At 51.5% G+C, this 16531-nt stretch overlaps 3 protein-coding genes across 7 annotated transcripts; 2 read left to right on the top strand and 1 right to left on the bottom strand.

Moving 5' to 3' along the window:
• Positions 1–1558: 1558 nt before the first annotated feature.
• rnps1 (RNA binding protein S1, serine-rich domain) lies at positions 1559–5610 on the bottom strand. 3 transcript variants are annotated; one of them, XM_019873067.1, is made up of 7 exons: positions 5520–5610; positions 3918–4061; positions 3254–3415; positions 3057–3180; positions 2604–2757; positions 2194–2335; positions 1559–1880 (listed from the first exon to the last, which is right to left on the bottom strand). In XM_019873067.1, coding segments are annotated over exons 1-7 (834 nt in total). In that variant the 5' UTR covers positions 5522–5610; the 3' UTR covers positions 1559–1774. The 3 variants fall into 3 exon arrangements, with proteins under 3 accessions (XP_019728626.1, XP_019728625.1, XP_019728627.1); XM_019873066.1 differs by having other exon boundaries at positions 3254–3439; positions 5520–5609; XM_019873068.1 differs by having other exon boundaries at positions 3254–3412; positions 5520–5609.
• Positions 5611–5613: 3 nt separating this feature from the next.
• On the top strand, positions 5614–7694 carry LOC109517735 (uncharacterized). Its single transcript, XM_019873069.1, has 3 exons — positions 5614–7098; positions 7170–7297; positions 7620–7694. The coding sequence occupies exons 1-3, from the start codon at positions 6433–6435 to the stop codon at positions 7636–7638; spliced, it is 813 nt and encodes a 270-aa protein (XP_019728628.1). The 5' UTR covers positions 5614–6432; the 3' UTR covers positions 7639–7694.
• Positions 7695–10569: 2875 nt separating this feature from the next.
• On the top strand, positions 10570–16200 carry ccp110 (centriolar coiled-coil protein 110). Of its 3 annotated transcripts, none has more exons than XM_019873064.1 (13): positions 10574–10809; positions 11197–11396; positions 11521–12796; positions 12877–12998; positions 13187–13331; positions 13403–13497; positions 13596–13712; positions 14403–14504; positions 14582–14698; positions 14870–14943; positions 15031–15096; positions 15560–15616; positions 16011–16200. In XM_019873064.1, the coding sequence occupies exons 2-13, from the start codon at positions 11250–11252 to the stop codon at positions 16093–16095; spliced, it is 2403 nt and encodes an 800-aa protein (XP_019728623.1). In that variant the 5' UTR covers positions 10574–10809; positions 11197–11249; the 3' UTR covers positions 16096–16200. The 3 variants fall into 3 exon arrangements, with proteins under 3 accessions (XP_019728624.1, XP_019728623.1, XP_019728621.1); XM_019873062.1 differs by having other exon boundaries at positions 13403–13515; XM_019873065.1 differs by lacking the exon at positions 15560–15616 and having other exon boundaries at positions 10570–10809; positions 13403–13515.
• Positions 16201–16531: the final 331 nt, after the last annotated feature.

Below are 16531 nucleotides of genomic sequence, written 5' to 3'. Positions count from 1 at the left end.
TATATATATATATATACATATATATGTACATATACACAGTTTTAAAGGGGTAACCTGGGGTGCCAATAGGTATGGAGGGTAATGCATATTTTTGCCATCTGTTTGATATATGGGGTTCAAATTTGCTCGCAAAAGGGGGGAGGGGGGACTTGATTTTTGATGGGACCTGAAGACATCGCCCGAAATGACGCTAAAATGGCACGATCATTTCCAAACATTCCATGTAAAGCACTGTGAACAAAATGCATCATCATTAACCAATCGCGGGGCACACAGAAACGAACAACCATTCGCGCTCACACTCACACCGAGGGACAATTTGGAGTGTTCAATCAGCCTGCCGTGCATGTTTTTGAAATGTGGGAGGAAATAAAATGTGAATCTCGTCTATAAATGAAAAAGACACCGACGCTATCGTTAGCGAGACAGCGCGATGTTGTCGAGGAGTCATTAACTTCTGGAGGTGTATTTCATATTTCGAATGTCTTTTTCAGAGATAAAAAAAGCACGTCTGCGATAGCGTCGTTAAAAAAAAGGGGGCGGGGGGTCGTGACCTATTTATGGAAATGTGTATGTATCAATCGAAAGAGTAACACGATAATATCTTCGGACAGCATCTTTGAATGAGGCAGGAGTTACCTGCTGCTGCGCAGTCGGCGCAGGTTCTATTTCCGGGTTTGTCCAAAAGTTCCATCAGCCTCTTTCTGCTTTTGTCCCGCTCTGAAAACATCCTCAAGGCGACTGGGCTCGCCGGGTCGCAATGTCGAAGTCCCGTGCGACAAGGAGATGTCGCCGCACGCGCTGCATGGAGGAAGGGAAGGGAAGAGAAGAGGCGGCACAACAGGTCGCAATTGTCTTCGGTCAAGACTTGGGAGTGGGAGAGGGACCCCTAGCGTCATTTTCATGTATTGCATCGACACCGAACGGGATCCTCACTTGGAAACACTGTACCAACGACAACAAAAAAAAAAACACTTCAATGTAACAATCAAATGAAAGACGTAAAGTGTAGTGGTAACCAAGCATGAGTTACCCTTTTTTGACAGGATTTTTTTTTTCCAGATAGAGCACTTACTGCAGAAGGGTGCAATAGAATATTCAGTTCTATGCATGTACAAGTCTCGATCACGTGGCCACACTAGTAAGGAGGAAAAAAAAGTGCTAATGCATCTCTGCTCTTGTTCAGGGGGCGCAGGCAAAATGTGGAGGGGGGGGGGGCTGTAGCCGTAGTTTGGGGACCACTGGTTTTGAGGAATTAACGATGAAAATATTTGAAATTGTTAATTCCATTCACGTGAACAACATGAACTTTATTGCATGGCAGGAACGGGACATGGTCTCCATGCATCCCAAACACTCGTTTTAACGAAGGCTTTTTCTCCTTTAGTCGGGTTAAATTTACAGGTAAGTGTATAAAGATTCGCCACGCGGCGGGAAGTGGTGAGCACATCTGCCTCACACTTCTGAGGCTCAAAGTCCAAACCAGCGCTGCGGAAATTGGATGCCTTCCGACTACAGTTTGACAGTGACGGAAAGTTAAAAATGAACATGACGGTGGTAATGTTTCACAAGTTTTATTTTTCCAACTCTCTTCAACACAGTTAAAACGGGTCACTAACTCAGCTCAGGCTCATCTAAATCAAACCAATACAAAAAAAAAAAAAAAAAAATCAATATCCTACGAGGGAAAAATGTTTTTTCAACTTTGTTTTTTGTAAATTTGTAATCATGAAAAGTAATTGAATTGGAATTGCGCTCAAAGCCGAAAACGTTTTCATCGGGACGAGTTCGAGCTGGAACGAGAGCGGTGACGCCTGCGGCCGGGAGATCTGGAGCGAGAGCGGCGGCGGACTGGCGAGCGCCTCCTTGGGGAGCGGGACCTGAAGGAACAGCGGGAAAAAAGAAAATGTCAGGAAAACGGACCTTGAAAATAAATCGAAAGCACTCGGCGGTCGCGGGCTGACTCCCTTTTCCCCACAGGTCTGAATGCGATTGGTTCATTCTGAACACAGCCAGATCAGTTTTCAGAGGGTGTGTACACTTATGCAACCACATTTTCTCCGTTGCTTATATTTTACTTCCCTTGGCATTTGAACTATTTGCTTTTTGGATTGTTGGGTTTTTTTTCTTTCAACGTACGGCTCTCGGAGGGCTTCCCTGATTCGGAAGGAACATTAGGTAAAGAAGACCGACCTTCTCCTCATGCGGGGCGGGCTGCGTCGCCACATGGGTGGCGGTGGGGGCATTCTGCGAGGGGGAGAAAGGCGACGAGGCGGAGGACGGACCCTCTGGGGCAGCACGGCAGCCGCCGTGATCTCCTGTCCATCAATCTGACCTAGGAACATATGTTGGAACGCTCAACAAGTCTTACAAGAAAAAACAATTCTGACTCTTAATGCCAATCTTGTGTCAAAGTGTTGCAAGTCACCAAGCGTGCCTTTTTGTGACATTCTTACAGTGCTAGGCAAACGTGTTGGTCACCTCAAAACCTTGAATTCCGGGACCGCCCTAAACCAAAGACCCCTGAGTCCATGCGTTGACTCGCTGACCCCCCCCCCCCCCCAAAAAACACCACACCCACCCATGCACTCTCGAAATCCTACCGCCATCCATGTACTTCAGGGCCTTCTGGGCCTCTTCTGGGCTCTCGTATTCCACGTAAGCAAAGCCCTTCGACATGTGCGGGACCTGCCTCTCCATCGGCATCTCCACAGACTTGATTTTGCCATAGGTGGCAAAGATCTCCTGTATGTGGTCCTGTGTGCGAGGGGGAAAAAAAAAAAAACGGGAGAAACGGGTCACCATTACGTGGAAAACAAACAGACGACATGCTAAATGTTGCTCTTGGTCAAGTTGCTTGTTGCTGCGCGAGTGGCTCAAACTACCAGAGACAACTTCCTGCTGTGTATTTAACATACGAGAGTCCCACCCGCTGACGACATACAATCCTGTTGTACAAATATTCAAATTATAATTTGTAATATTAAATCAAGTCAAGGATAATGACATTCGAACGTTTCCTTTCGCCCCTCAAAATTTGTGTCAAAAGGGCAGACCTTGGTGACATTCCTGGTCAGCCGCCCCAAGTGAACCTTGGTTGGTTTGGGGCTGGGTGTTCTTTTCCTCCTCTCCTTATCTTTTTCCTTATCCTTTTCTTCTCCCCTCTTCTGCGTTTTGGACCTGCGCAACAACAGCGATCGTCCTGGCAAACAAGTCCGATTTCATGGCGGAGCACCAACAAGGCGAGGCTTACGGCGAGCGGGAGCGGCGGCGGTTGTCGTGGCGCCGGCGGCTGGGGCTGGGCGAGCCCGAGGAGCTGGAGGAGGAGGAGGAGCGCGAACTGGAGGAGCCCGAGTGGCTGCTCCCCGACGAGCTGGAGCCGCTGGACGAGCCCGAGCTGGAACCGGAGCTGCTGCTGGAAGAGGAGCTCGATCGGGACCTGATTGCAAAAGTCATCCGTTTTGCATTTTGAAACAACAAAACGTACAGATGCGGGTATGATTCTTGTTCAGTTGGATCGCCGTCCTAACGTCCCACACGGTTATCTGGCCTGGTGAGTGACGTGGGAGGCAGCGAGCGAGAGCGTTGAGTTTAAATGTGAGCTCGGCTTAGCGGATGGCATCCGAGTGGCGCACCGCGAGCCAGCCTGCGCACCGCGGAGTGCCCGGCTATCAGTTGTGGCTGCAGCAGCTACTTTGCGGTCCTGCTTATTACGTGCTCATTTTGGGGAAGCTCGACTCACTTCGTTTCCTATTCAAGTTCCCCGACTGTGACATACTGTCGAAGCGGCCGCCTTAAAAAACAGACAAGCCCGTTTGCGCTTGCTGCAAAGCTGTAAGAAAATACCATTGTCGTTTTGTTTTTAAACACCGTCGTATGTTTAGTTAATGCACAATTTGTAATCGTGGCCTTCAGACCTGCTGCTGCTCCCAGTGGACGCGCTGCGGCGCTTCCTGGCTTTCTCCCGTCCCCGGTCCTTTTCACCGTCCTTGGCGGCAGATTTTTCCTTGGCTCGGTCTTTAGTTTTCTCCTCTTCCTTTCGCTTGGTAGGAGATGGAGCCCTACAGTGCAGACACACACAGGAACAACAAAAAAAAAAAGAATTGCTATTACGAAATCAGGGCATTAGTGCTGGGTGATATAGCCCCTCAACGCTTTCCAGAATTTAAGCAAAAAACTCAGTTTAGTTTCCCCTCGCGGGATTTACTTTAGTTCTCCTCAGGGCATTAGTGCTGGGTGATATAGCCCCTCAACGTTTTCCAGAATTTAAGCAAAAAAACTCAGTTTAGTTTCCCCTCGCGGGGATTTACTTTAGTTCTCCCGATTAAAGAACAAACAAAAAATTGTTTACAAACAGGGATTGAACCAATCGTTACATGGGGGAAATAAAATATGAAATGACAGTATATCATGACAAAATGAAAATAAAAGTGGCCATGGGAGAAAGGAGGACACCGAACATGCTCCTGTCCATGTCATGGACAAGTCAAAGCATCTACTGCATGGCAGCATTTATTTATACATGTCCATGTCATGGACAAGTCAAAGCATCTACTGCAAGGCAGCATTTATTTATATATACATTATATATATTTTATTGATTTATGAATGAATGAATGAATGACAGTGCACATTCATCAACACGAGAATAAACAGTGCAGATGCAAGACGAAGAGGGGCTGTTGGCGCGAGCTCGCTGCACTGACAGAAATCCTTCCTCCCACAAGCCAGGCTGCATTTTAATTCCAGCTTATGAAGGCAAACGCGAATATCATTTTCCTTCAACCCGATAAATATGTTTGCTGTCTTTTCGGATTTATAGAAACTGCTTCTTTTTTTTTTTTGGTCGTTGAACATGTATTATTTTCCGTAGCTCTAAAATGATTAGGAATTCAGCATTCCACATTTGGCTGGTTTTGTTTTCATTGGAGAGACAGGGAGTCGAAACGGAGTGAGAAACGAAAATTATTAGGAGCCCCGAAGCATGTTGTTGATGACAATGAATTAACAGCATGTGGTTGCATACATAGTTGGCCGGCGGTGTCAAACAAGCCGGATTTTTATGGTTTACGTTTAGCGCTTCAATTTCTATGAAATCGGGAGAGCCCGCTATAGCAATTAATGTAGCCGTGTGGGGACCTGCTACATGTAGCCGGCTAGCTTTCCAAATGCCCGCAAATCCTTTTCGAATTCTGATTCTGTATGGTTTGGAAGAAAATGTTATAAATGTGAGTGACCTGAATTTACAAAGGCAAAACGAGGGAGTGGTTATTTTAAAACAACATAACAAGCAATAAATTTAAATACTGGAGGGAAAAAAAAACACGCCGCCATTGAATTTCATCGAGGCCGATTCAATTCAGCGGACGGAAAACATGGGGCTTTTGTTCATTGATAAAATGCTCGACATCTGACATCTACATAACATTGCGCTATATGATAAATCTTTGAATGCAATAAAAAGTAGCGAGTAATATTATGTTCTCAATCGTAACCACTGAATAAAATCGTAAACTTACATGTTTTTTCTTACAGGTGGTCCAGTCCCGAGCGACGATGGGCCTCGCGAAGAGACGCGTGCTGATGACGACACGAGTCGGAAGTGACGCCACTACCTGAGCGCCACTTATGACTGATTTGTTTATTTATGCGCTCCTCGAAAAAAAAAATATGAAAGGTTTGCTTGTCGCCGGAGCGATTTTGAACGAGGCTCATCTCGAATGTCACGGAGTGCATTTTTTTACCTTCGCCACGTGAGCGTGTTACCTTGTGTTAGTATTTGTCCACGCCAAGCTATCGTTTTTGCATCGGTGTTTGCACATCACAGCAGATTTTGAGGGTAAGCCGTTCGGCGTTGAGAAGAGACATCGGCTCTTTTTTTTTTGACGTGGTTGTTGGTGCAAATGTTTTTGTGGAGTACATTATCGTGATTTTGGTTTGGTCTGATGTTCTTGCCATGAACTGTTCATTCCCATATATATAGAGTCATTACGAGCTGTTCCTTCCCTTTGCCCTGAATGGACGACCTTTTTGTTATCACACATCAATAAAGGTACACATTTTCTAAATGATTGATTTTGGAATAAAACCGCCGTCGCGTTTTTGATGAAAACGTAGGCCAATCATGCTACCGCATCTTAATTTTGCTCAAGATTGTGGCACTTGGAGAGCCACGCATTTTTTGAGAATGTATTTGGTGCAAACAGTTTGATGGATGACATGAATGTTGCTGCGGGGATGTTTGGATCACGAGCCATTCCTGTTCTTACATCCATATGTCGACATACATGTAGAGCTAGAATCTATTGCTTGTCATCGATAGGAGACAAATATGGCACGCTTAGGACCACGACTACATAGGAGACAAATGATGTGGTATGCTTTGGATCATGAGCTGTTCCTTTCCACGGACTGACTGACAGATGTCTCACGATGTGGTATGCTTTGGATCGCAAAGCGTTCCTTTCCGTAGATACAAGCCGCGCCATGGGTCGCCTGGATGACGCCGCCAAGCGCAAAGTGGTGGAGCTGAGGAAGGCGGGTCTGAGTTTCCGCAAGATCAAGGCCGTGCTGGAGCTGGAGAACATCAAGGTGTCGGCGCAGGCCATCTACCTGTTCCTTAGGGAGTTCCAAGGCAGGCGACCGGGCCGGGTCAGGCCCATGGAGGCAGGAAGCAATGCGGCGGCGCCACCGGCGCACGTGCAAAATCTGGTCGGGGGGCTCCAAGAGAGCTTGAGCGGCATCCGTCTGCAACATCTGCTACGGGACGCGCCGCGCCACGCCGGCTTCAGCAAGTTCGCCAAGCGGCCCCCCGCGGCAGCGGACGGCGACGCCACAGCTTCGGGCTGCGGGGAAAGCAGCGCGGAGAGCCAAACGGAGCGGCAGCGGCAGCAGGGCGTGGACGATAACGACGTCCAGATCGTGAGCGTCACGTCTCTTGCGCTGAGTCAGCAAAGGGCGGCGACAAGTGCGACTTGTTCTCCCGGAACGGCATCCGTGGCCTTCACCAGGAGAAGAGTGACGCCCTCCCCGGCCACCACCTCAATGCTGGCGGCCCGTAAGCGCATTTTGGATAAAGCGCTGACGCACAAGATGAAGGTCTCATTCGTAGCATTCTTGCCTGTCACCATCGTGAAACGTGTCAAATGATTTTCATTTTACTCCGCCAGGTGACGTCATTGTTGAGGAGAGAGCACGCAAATGTCCAAAGATCTGATTTAGCTGCCATGTCACAACAACCAGTAGCGGCAGCAGCAGCAGCACATTATGATCTGACCACAGGAAAGGTGAGCAAATGATGTGGTATGCTTTGGATCATGAGCTATACTTTTCCATCAACACCTTGATTAATTCATGTCATATGATGTGGGATGCTTTGGATCCTGAGCTTATCCGTAGATAATCGGGTGTTCCTTTTTAGAGGCAGAATGGATAGAGCGACGACATGTGATGTGGTATGCTTTGGATCATGATCAAGAGCTACATGACTCATGATGTAGTATGCAATGGATCATGACATTTTCCTTTCCATATGTACATGTACTGTGTACAAATAGACAGATAGAAAGTAAACTAAATGACACTTAATAGATTTTTTTTTTTTTTAAATTTCTTGAATGTATTTCTTTAATGATATGAGCAAAAATATGAGGGATCTGTTTCATCCTCGTTGGTCAGAGCGGCCCGGAAGCTGACGGCCCAAACGCAAGCAGGCGATTTGTCCCACAGCGAGCGGGCCCATCAGCGCGCTCCCTTCACACGCTGCCGCGAGCCGGATTCCGGCTCGCCGACCGTCCGGCGGCCCCTTTGGCGTCCTCGGCCCCCGGGGGCGCCGTCCTGCGCGAGCCGAGCCAAGACGCCGGGCCCAGGGGCGGTCTTCAGGACCAGATCCAGACGCTGGGCTGCGAGGTGCGCAGCCTGGGCCTGGCCGTGAAGATGCTGACGGAGCAGCAGAGCCGCTTGGAGAGGGAGCAGGCGCAGCAGACTCGCATCCAGAAGCAGATCCTCAGCACCCTGCAGAGCCTGGCGTCCGCGGCGGGCCCTTGCGGCAACGCTCAGCAAGCGCGGAACAAAAGCCCCTCCCCTTCCCGCCTGCCCGCCACCTCTTCCTCCTTCAGCCAAGACACCTTCGACTTTACCCAAGTTACCTTCAGCCAGTGCAGTCAAAGCCAAGCGGCCTACGAGTCCCTCGCCAGTCTGGAACCCGTCGAGGCCTTTAAACTGCCCGCCCTGAGCCCCGACGCCATGAACGGCTTCCCGCCGCGTAGCGGCGCGGAGGACCGCCCCCTCACTCACACGCCCCCCCCGCAGACGCAGCAGCCCTACGTGGGCGCATACCCCCGGCAAAACTGCCAGACTCTCTTGGCGCCCTACGCCCAGTCCTACGTGCCGGCGTACGACCGCTCGCGCCCTCAGCCGTTCGGGGAAGCGGGAAGCGAGCCGTCGGATTTCCAGACCGGCTGCCCCGGGGGGACTCTGCAGGACTGCAGCGTGTCCACGCAGGATCAGCACCTCAATATTATCAAGGTGGAAGGACCCTAGACTGACTGGAGCAGCATATCGTAGCTTTTACTGTCTTTTTTTTTTTTTAATACCATATTTATTTTCTAAGTGGCAATGTCGACTTCCAATTTGTTCAGGAAAGAAAAAAATCCAACAGGAAGTATTGCAAATAGAGTTAGTCCGTTCCCGCGCCTGCAACCCTTGCCACTGTGAAACTTAAGAAATGTTTTCACAAACATTTTTACATTCGTAACCATTTCAAAACTACAAAAATAAGGTCCTCTCCATTTGGTTGTCACAGTTTTCACAGAAAGGCATTCCTTTGCTCTAATTCATGTCGACTAAAGTGGGGTACACGTGGGCTGTTTTTTCTTTTCTTCTTCTGAAGCGGCCCGCAGCACATTCTGAAAATAGCCGTTGGCAATTTTGAAATTTCCCAAAAAGCGCTGGGCTGAGGATGGAAAGTGTTACAAGTGTAGCTGTTCAAAAAGGGAGTCATGGGGACTACCCCTCCAAGCTCTAATCAACTTTTCGAGATATGAAAAGCCACAGCAAAAAAAAAAAAAAAACAGCTTAAATTGTAAGAGAATTTCTCCACGTAGCACTGGGGAGAACGACGATAATTCCGTTTCGGAAACAAAAATGGTTTCATTCACTTTCTGTGAGAGACTGAGCTGCATGCCACCCCAAAACCTCAACAAACAAGCCCAGAAAATCCTCAACTATCCCCACTCATCACATTATTCAACTGAAAGCCTTGGGAACTGAGCTTTGCTGCAAATCGCGCATGTCTGTCGCTGAAAGCGGCGTAATTGGCAACAAATTGGCAGCAAAGCACTACTTTTGTCTCAATGAAGCTGCTCCCCACACTTCGACATCGTTCTTCTCCCTCAAGATGGCGCAAGTCATACATACCGTTGTCTGAATAAAGCTCACTTGACAGTTTTTGGGCCCAGAGATGGCGCCAAGCACTACTTTTGTCTCAATGAAGCGACTCCATTGACTTCACAATAGTCCTTTGGCACCAAAAGAGTGCCAAAGTGATCCTTTTCTCTCAATAAGGCTCCTCACCTCTGACATATTTCCTCGACACCTAAGTGGTGCCAAAGCAATCCCCTTGTGGAAATGAAGCTCCTCCGTTGGCGCCAAAGTGCTCCTTTTTTCTCAATAATCCTCCTCTGCTCTGTTTGACCTGTTTCTTTGGCACCTGGTTGGCGCCAAAGCACAACTCAAGGCACCACGTTGCGGCCCCAGAATATTCTTTCATGATGATTTGTTCCCGAAATAGCGAGCGGGCGCCTTACGCGCGACCAAGCGAGTGTGAGTAAGACGCGGCGTGTGAATTTGATCAGAAGCTCGCTCGCACCGCAAATTTTCAAAAATCGTCGCATGGAAAGACGAGGTCCCGTCACGGCAACACTTGACCGTCGGCATCTGCTCGATCTGCCTTATTTTCAAGATTTTCGGAGACCGTTTTGGCGATGATCAATCAAGTGTGTTCACGGAAAAGAAGTGTTAAATAAAACTCCTTTCCTTCGGATGTTACATTTTGGCTGCCTTGATCTCTTTGAGAACCAGAATATTCAAAGGAAATAAATCAATCAATAGACGATGCTGGAATCACAGTGCAGCCCTATTAAGTCCATTGATATTGATCATAGGCTCACATGCTCAGGATTCTTCTTTCCTCGTGCACAGTACACATTTGATCAAGAGATTGCTCAGATGACGACGATGATCCTCCTCATCATCATTCTTTTAGGGAAGCTTATCATTGTTAAGCATGCAAATATGTCTCGTTTGCTGGAGAGAAGCCAATTCAGCAGCTGCCAAGCGCTGGCGTTCAATGCCATGGAGACGAGGACACAAAAAGACCTCGTAACCTTTCTGTCTCTTCTGCTTCCTTGACTGCCTCTACGCTCCCCCCCCCCCGTGTTTCTTAAATATGTGATTCGGGCGAAATAGATCCTTTATCTGCACGATTTGCTTATTTATTTGGCTCCTAAACGATGGGAATGGCAAGGAACGGGAAACGTTTGTGTGCCGTGAAGTCGAACAGTCGGCGCGTGAAACGTTTTGGAACGCAGCCCTCGCTCTGTTGCTAGGAGGTGCTGTTGTAACCCGGAAGAGGGAGGGAGGGCACGGCTCGGCGGCAGTGGTGATGGGCGAGCCGGGACGACGAGGACGGACGCGAGATTTGGAAGGACCGCCGTCGCTTTCGGCGTTTTGTTCGCGTGTGCGTCTTGTCAACAGAAGCGAGAGTGGAGCGGGAAGGAGCTGAAACGTCGCGCTTTCTTCCCTGCCAGGGTATGAAACGAGATGGGTCATGTGAACATCTGTACCGCCGCATCTCCAAATAGCAACACCATTGCACAATTTTACCCCTTCCCGTGACCGTATCGAAACGTGGGACTTTCCCTTGGTTCATTGCTATTGAATGAGAGTGTCATTGGCCTTGGTCACAGTTAATGTTCATTTTTTAACGTGTGTGTGTGTGTGTGTGTGTGTGTGTGTGTGTGTGTGTGTGTGTGTGTGTGTGTGTGTCCGTGTGTGTGTGTGCGTGCGCGTTCAGATAGTAATCGCCCGGCTGTTTCTGGACGCGAGATGAGTCAGGCTCGGAATGGCAGGAATTTGATGTGTGATGAAAACAACTCAAAGCAGACACGGCCTCCCTTTGTTGCTCTGTCCCCGCAGTCACGTATTGACACAAGCGCGTGTTCAACTGCCCATTCATTCCGACAGCGGCGATGTGGATGGAAAGCTATGAGGAATTCTGCCTGCGAAGTGCGGCCGCGCTGCAGGAGGAGACAATATTCAAGAGGGCCACGCGCGAGCCGATCGGCACGTATTCGTCCGTCATCGTCTCCTGCGGGAAAGCCGCCCTGTCTCCCCTGGTAAGGTGGAAATGGACACTTTTTCCCCTCCGGTGCTTCAAGATGCGATGGACCGAAAGTCCAGTCCTGGCAACGAAGCGAATTCTCAACGATGGATTTGGACCTGGGTCTTTTGATTTCGCAGTTGAACGCGGAGCAGCGGCAACAGATGTGCGAGCTCAGACGGACGGCGGCCCAGCTGGAAATAGATCGGCAGAACCAGCGGAGGGGCGAGTCCTCGGCCCGAGTTCCAAACCAACCGGCGATCTGCGCAGCGCAGTCACGGGGACGCGCGGGCTCCGGTCCGCTTCCGCTGGAAAAGGAAACCAAAAACAGCGACAAATCAGCTTGCGAGGTAACGCCGTCCTTCCCTGCACACACTGTGACAAAAATCGAGGCCGAAAAGTCACCGAGCCCCAAAGCAACAACACTCAATGGGTACACGGTCATCGCTGACTGGCCCGGTCTTATCGCCGGCGATGAGGTGCGGCCGGGGACGGAAGAGAAGAGTGACGAGGAAGATGTGAGTACGGACAGCCTTCTCAAGCCGTCAAAAGAGGATGTGAAGAGGAGGCCGCGGGAGGCCGTGTCACAAGAGGCCACGCCCGCAGCTTTACCCCAAACCGTCTCCGAAAAAGAAACGCGTCGTCCGAAAAGCGGTCTCGAGTTTGGCTTTAGTTTGCACCGCAGTCCCGTTGGCCCTCCCGAGACTCCCTTCCACCAAAACCCGCATGACCCCGAGCCCCAACGCCCCGTATCGCCGAGTCCACCCGATCAGTTCGTTCGGCAGCCAAGCCCGGAGTCCGGTTTTAGCCCCCGGGTTCCGAGGCGTAAGCCACGGCCGTTCTCCACGGGGAACATCTGCATCGTGTTGCCCGGAACGCCGGGGGACGGCGCCGGTCCGTCCGATCGGCGAGAAGCGCCGCCCGGAGCCGCACGGCGCCCGACTCACGGGAGACCGGTTTCGAGCCAGGGCGCGGGCGGTCTCGACGGGCCGGGTAGTCATCGGTCGGGTCATCGCGCCGAGAGTCCAACGCGGGAAAGCCGCAGCCCTGAGACGCCCGCGTCGCCCGTCCCGGCGGGGCGGCGCGCGGACGCGCCGTCGACATTCCGCCGGCGCTGCCGAACCATGGACAGTCAGCCGCGCACCGACCACACTGGATGGGATCGCATTGACCGCAGTCGAGAGAGGACGCCTCGCTTCATGGCGGGGGTCACGATGCGCCCCTCGAGTGGGCGCAGCTGGGCCGCCCCCCCCTACGAGCCCTTCCTGTTCGAGAAGCCTTCAGCCTGTCTGCGGAGGCCTCCCGTTTGCCCCGAAGGCGAGCTCGGGAAAGCGCCCGATGATCCTCGAAGGCCTTGCCATCAAACCTCACCGACTTTCTTCACACATGCAGGAGACGCGTGCGCCGGTCACGCAGGTCTGCGATCGTCTGATCCGGAATTGAGCGACGGTTTCAAAAGGCGCCCAAAACATTGACGTTGACCTTTTGGCACGCAGAGGAGACCCAGAGGCGGGCGCAGGTTCTGGAGGACATGCAGAGGCGCCTGGAGGAGGCGCACGCTTTCCAGATGTCGCTGCTCCTGGCCGAGCAGGAGAAAGAGCAACGGCGCCTCCGTCTGGTGAGCGCCTCCGACCCGACCGTTTTCGTGAATGAAATGCGCAGTTTGCCACGCCGTTCCGTTCCGACGGGGGTGCGCTGACTCGGACTCGTTGATTGGGCGTCATTCCTAACCTTGAGACGTGGCACCTCGTACGGGAGAATCGGATCATTTCGGAGCACTTGGCTGCTTTGTTTGTCCCGTGAAAGGAGCTTGAGGAGACCGAAAGAAGACTGAGGGAGCAGGAGCGTGTGACGCTCCAGACCCGGGACTCTTGCCAGTGGAAGCGTGCGCCTGCGAATGACGGCCTTCCGGCTGCGAGCCCATCGGCCGCAACGGCGGGTCACCGTCAAGGTAGCGCGTCGCCATGCTGCGTTGTCACGCCGGTTTCCACGAACCCTGAAGTCTTCTTTCTCGTTTTCCAGGGTTTCCTCGTCCCACGGCTTCAAATGCGACGTCTCCCGCCGCACGGCCTCCCGTCCGCCTCCAAGGGCCCCCTTGCGCGGCTCACAAACCTCAAGCGAAGCTCCTCAGTCAGGTGACGGCGTGCGCGATCGCCGGACCGGGACTTGATTCGATCAACGTTCTGATCTTGGCAGGACCACGTTTCGTTTGCAGGCTCTGAACGCGGAAAAGCAAAGAGCGTCGTGTCGTCTGGGCGCCGTCGCCCGCGGCTTCCTCGTGCGCAGACTTCTCAAAACACGCAAGGTCCAACATCTGCGTCAGACTGTCACGGTGAGGCTCCCAAGGTGAACCGGATCGGTCTACGGTTGACTTGCGGTTTCTGGCATGACCGGGAGTTCGCGAGTCCTGTGGTCATTCGACTTGAAGGTTCTCATGCTGTTCACCAACTTCGAATAAAAACTCGTCAGAAACCTTGATTTCGTAGGCACACACTTTTACACACACGCACACCACCACACACATGCAGACATACACAATCACACACACCAGAATTTGATCACTCGGCTTCAAGAAATCACTCCAGTTCTCCCTTGGCCCATCGCTCTTGCAAAGTACCCCGGAAGACTTTTGTCGTATTTTCGTTAAGTGTGCCAAACGTGAAATTTCTCACATCACGGAAGAGGAAAAGCGTTTGCGACCTTGAACGAACCCCGACCAATTCTGACAACATTGCCTGCCTTCGAAAACACTCGCAGTGGTTCAGTGGGATAGGGGCTGACACTAGTAGCAGAAAAATGTCCTGTTTTCAAAACCAGAACAAAATCCAGATCCACACCACCATTCTAACCGTGGCCCAAAGCGTGGCGGAAATGCGTTTTTGTTCTTCGGTCGTGTTTAGGTTCCGTCAGGTCATGAGAAACCAGTGGGAAAAGGTTCCTTTGTTCTTCTTTCAAAATGTCATCGGCCCGGCTAAAGCGGGCGAGCGGGTCGTATCTGAGCGCGTTTGTGGCGTCCTTGCAGGACACGCAGGAGTTCATTCGTTGCTTCCGGACGGAAGGTTCACAGAAGAGAAGCACTTTGTCGGCGCAGGACCTCTCCCTGCACGACCGAGTCGGAGCCCAGGTAGGGATGTGCCGCGACCGCCGCCACCGCCGCCGCTGCTCTGTTCTGTTCTCCACGGCACCGTTTGCTTTCCTCAGTTGCGCGCCGCCCTCTATGACATCCACGAAATCTTCTTTGAAATCCCCGCGGGGGATCGGTTAGCGCTGCTGCAGCAGGACCGGGAGCTCTGCGCTGAGAAGAAGCAAAGAGAAGAGGTAAGCCGGCTTCTGGCATGCCAGCCGTCCACTTGGGAGCGTTCTCGGCGTCGCCTGGCAATTTCACTCGTCCAAAGAGGTCGGCAGGCCGCGCCGTGCTTACTTTCCGACTTGGTAAAAGTGAATCCAAAGCCGAATCCTCCATTTGACTGCGTGTCTCCAATTGTCAAGGAGAAAGCCAAGAAGGAAAAGGAGAGAGCGGCGCTGTCTGCCGCCACGCAAAGATCTCTGGACCGAAAAAAGAGGTAACGTACGCAGGAAAGAAAGAAAAGCCGCTCTGTATTTGTTGATGGTGCCAATCACGAGATGCGGCACCGCGGGCTCACTTTCAGGGAGGCGGAGTCACCGGGCCAGGCTGGAAAGGCGATGCCGAAGCCAAAAAGTCCCACTCCCAGCAGGTACGGGGAACGCGTGCTCACGCTCCGAGCTTTTTCACTCCGGGTGGGCGGATCTTCGGAGCGTACGCCGCCTCGGTTTTTGCCGGCGGAAGTGCAACCCGGTACGAGTCGATCGGTAGCGTTGCCTAGCAACGCGGGGGAATCCCGCGCTGCGCATTTTGTTCATCAGCGAGACCGCCGGGGCAGGTAGCTTCCCGCGATTCGTTGCAACGAAGGCCCCTTCACTCATTTTGGGCGGGGGGGGGGGGGAATCGGGACCAACAACTCACCGGTGGGGGGGGGGAATGCGGTCACGATCATGACGTTGTTGTAACAACGGTGTTCGGTGTCACCAAAATCAGCAAATTTGGAGATTGAGCGTGACATCGGGACTTTGAAATATGGACCTGACAGGGGTGGAAAGGGGCTCAACTGTTTTATTTCGGCGTGCCTAGAAATCGTCCCTGTTGTCTTCCTTTCCTAGAGTTCCAAAGGCCAGCCAAGTCCAGAAATGTGTTCCGAGCCAGCTCAACCGCCAGGGGTGAGTTCACGTCTCAGTCACTGTCGCCGACTTGGCCGCTGGCTCCCGCGCGACGGCGCCTGTCCAAAGTGGCGCCATAGACTGCGCGCGGAATGAAGAAGCGACACCTTCATCGCTTCGCAATTTGATTTGCGCAAAAGACCCAACTTGACTCCGGACTGAGGGACGTTTTGGAGGGCCACCGAAATGCGAGGGTAGAGCTTTCAAGAGGCCCAACAACCTTTGGGGATGCGCGTTTTCATTTCTCTCAGTTTAGTTCTGAGAAGTGCCAAGTTACCAAAATGCAAAATGTCCCAAAAAATGGTTTTTTTTCTTGCCGATGTTTTTGCTGCATGTCTGTGTCCAACTTGATTTATTGAAGCACTGATCCTTGGTCGCTCTCGTTTCCTGTCAGGAGCTGGTACAAGAAAACTCCCGAAGCGAGAGCGAAGTGCACGGACAACCCCAAGAACCTGAAGAAGCAGCACTCTCTGGGCTAACGGGCGGGACAGACATTCCTTATTGGTTGGGTCCGGGCCATGTCAGAAAACATGTTGATTGTTGTTTTTCAAAGTAAAAGCAGAATGCTTGTCAATGTTTCATTGCGATTCGACGCCAAAAAGATTCACGGAGGACGACCGAAATCGGATCAAATTTCCCGTTTGCCCACTCATTTTTTTGTCCTGTAAAACAGGCGTCCCCAACCACTGGTACCGGTCCGCAGGGCATTTGGTACCGGGCCGCACAGAAAGAACTTGCCTCAATTCCGTTGTATTTATTTCGGAATACGAAAGATGTTTTATTTTGAAAAATGACCGGATCCTCCGTTACATCCGTCTGTGTCCAGCTTGACGCACGTCAAGCCACGCTTCTCCGTCACGTGACCAATTAGGCTAAAAACAAACACCGGAGCTCGCAAAAAGAGTTAAAAAAAAA

This window comes from Hippocampus comes, unplaced genomic scaffold (genome assembly GCF_001891065.2).
Source record: "Hippocampus comes isolate QL1 unplaced genomic scaffold, H_comes_QL1_v1.1 scaffold522, whole genome shotgun sequence".
In the NCBI taxonomy this organism is placed as follows: Eukaryota; Metazoa; Chordata; class Actinopteri; order Syngnathiformes; family Syngnathidae; genus Hippocampus; species Hippocampus comes.
Note: the sequence above shows the minus strand (reverse complement) of the source record. Positions and strands in the feature narration are given on the sequence as shown.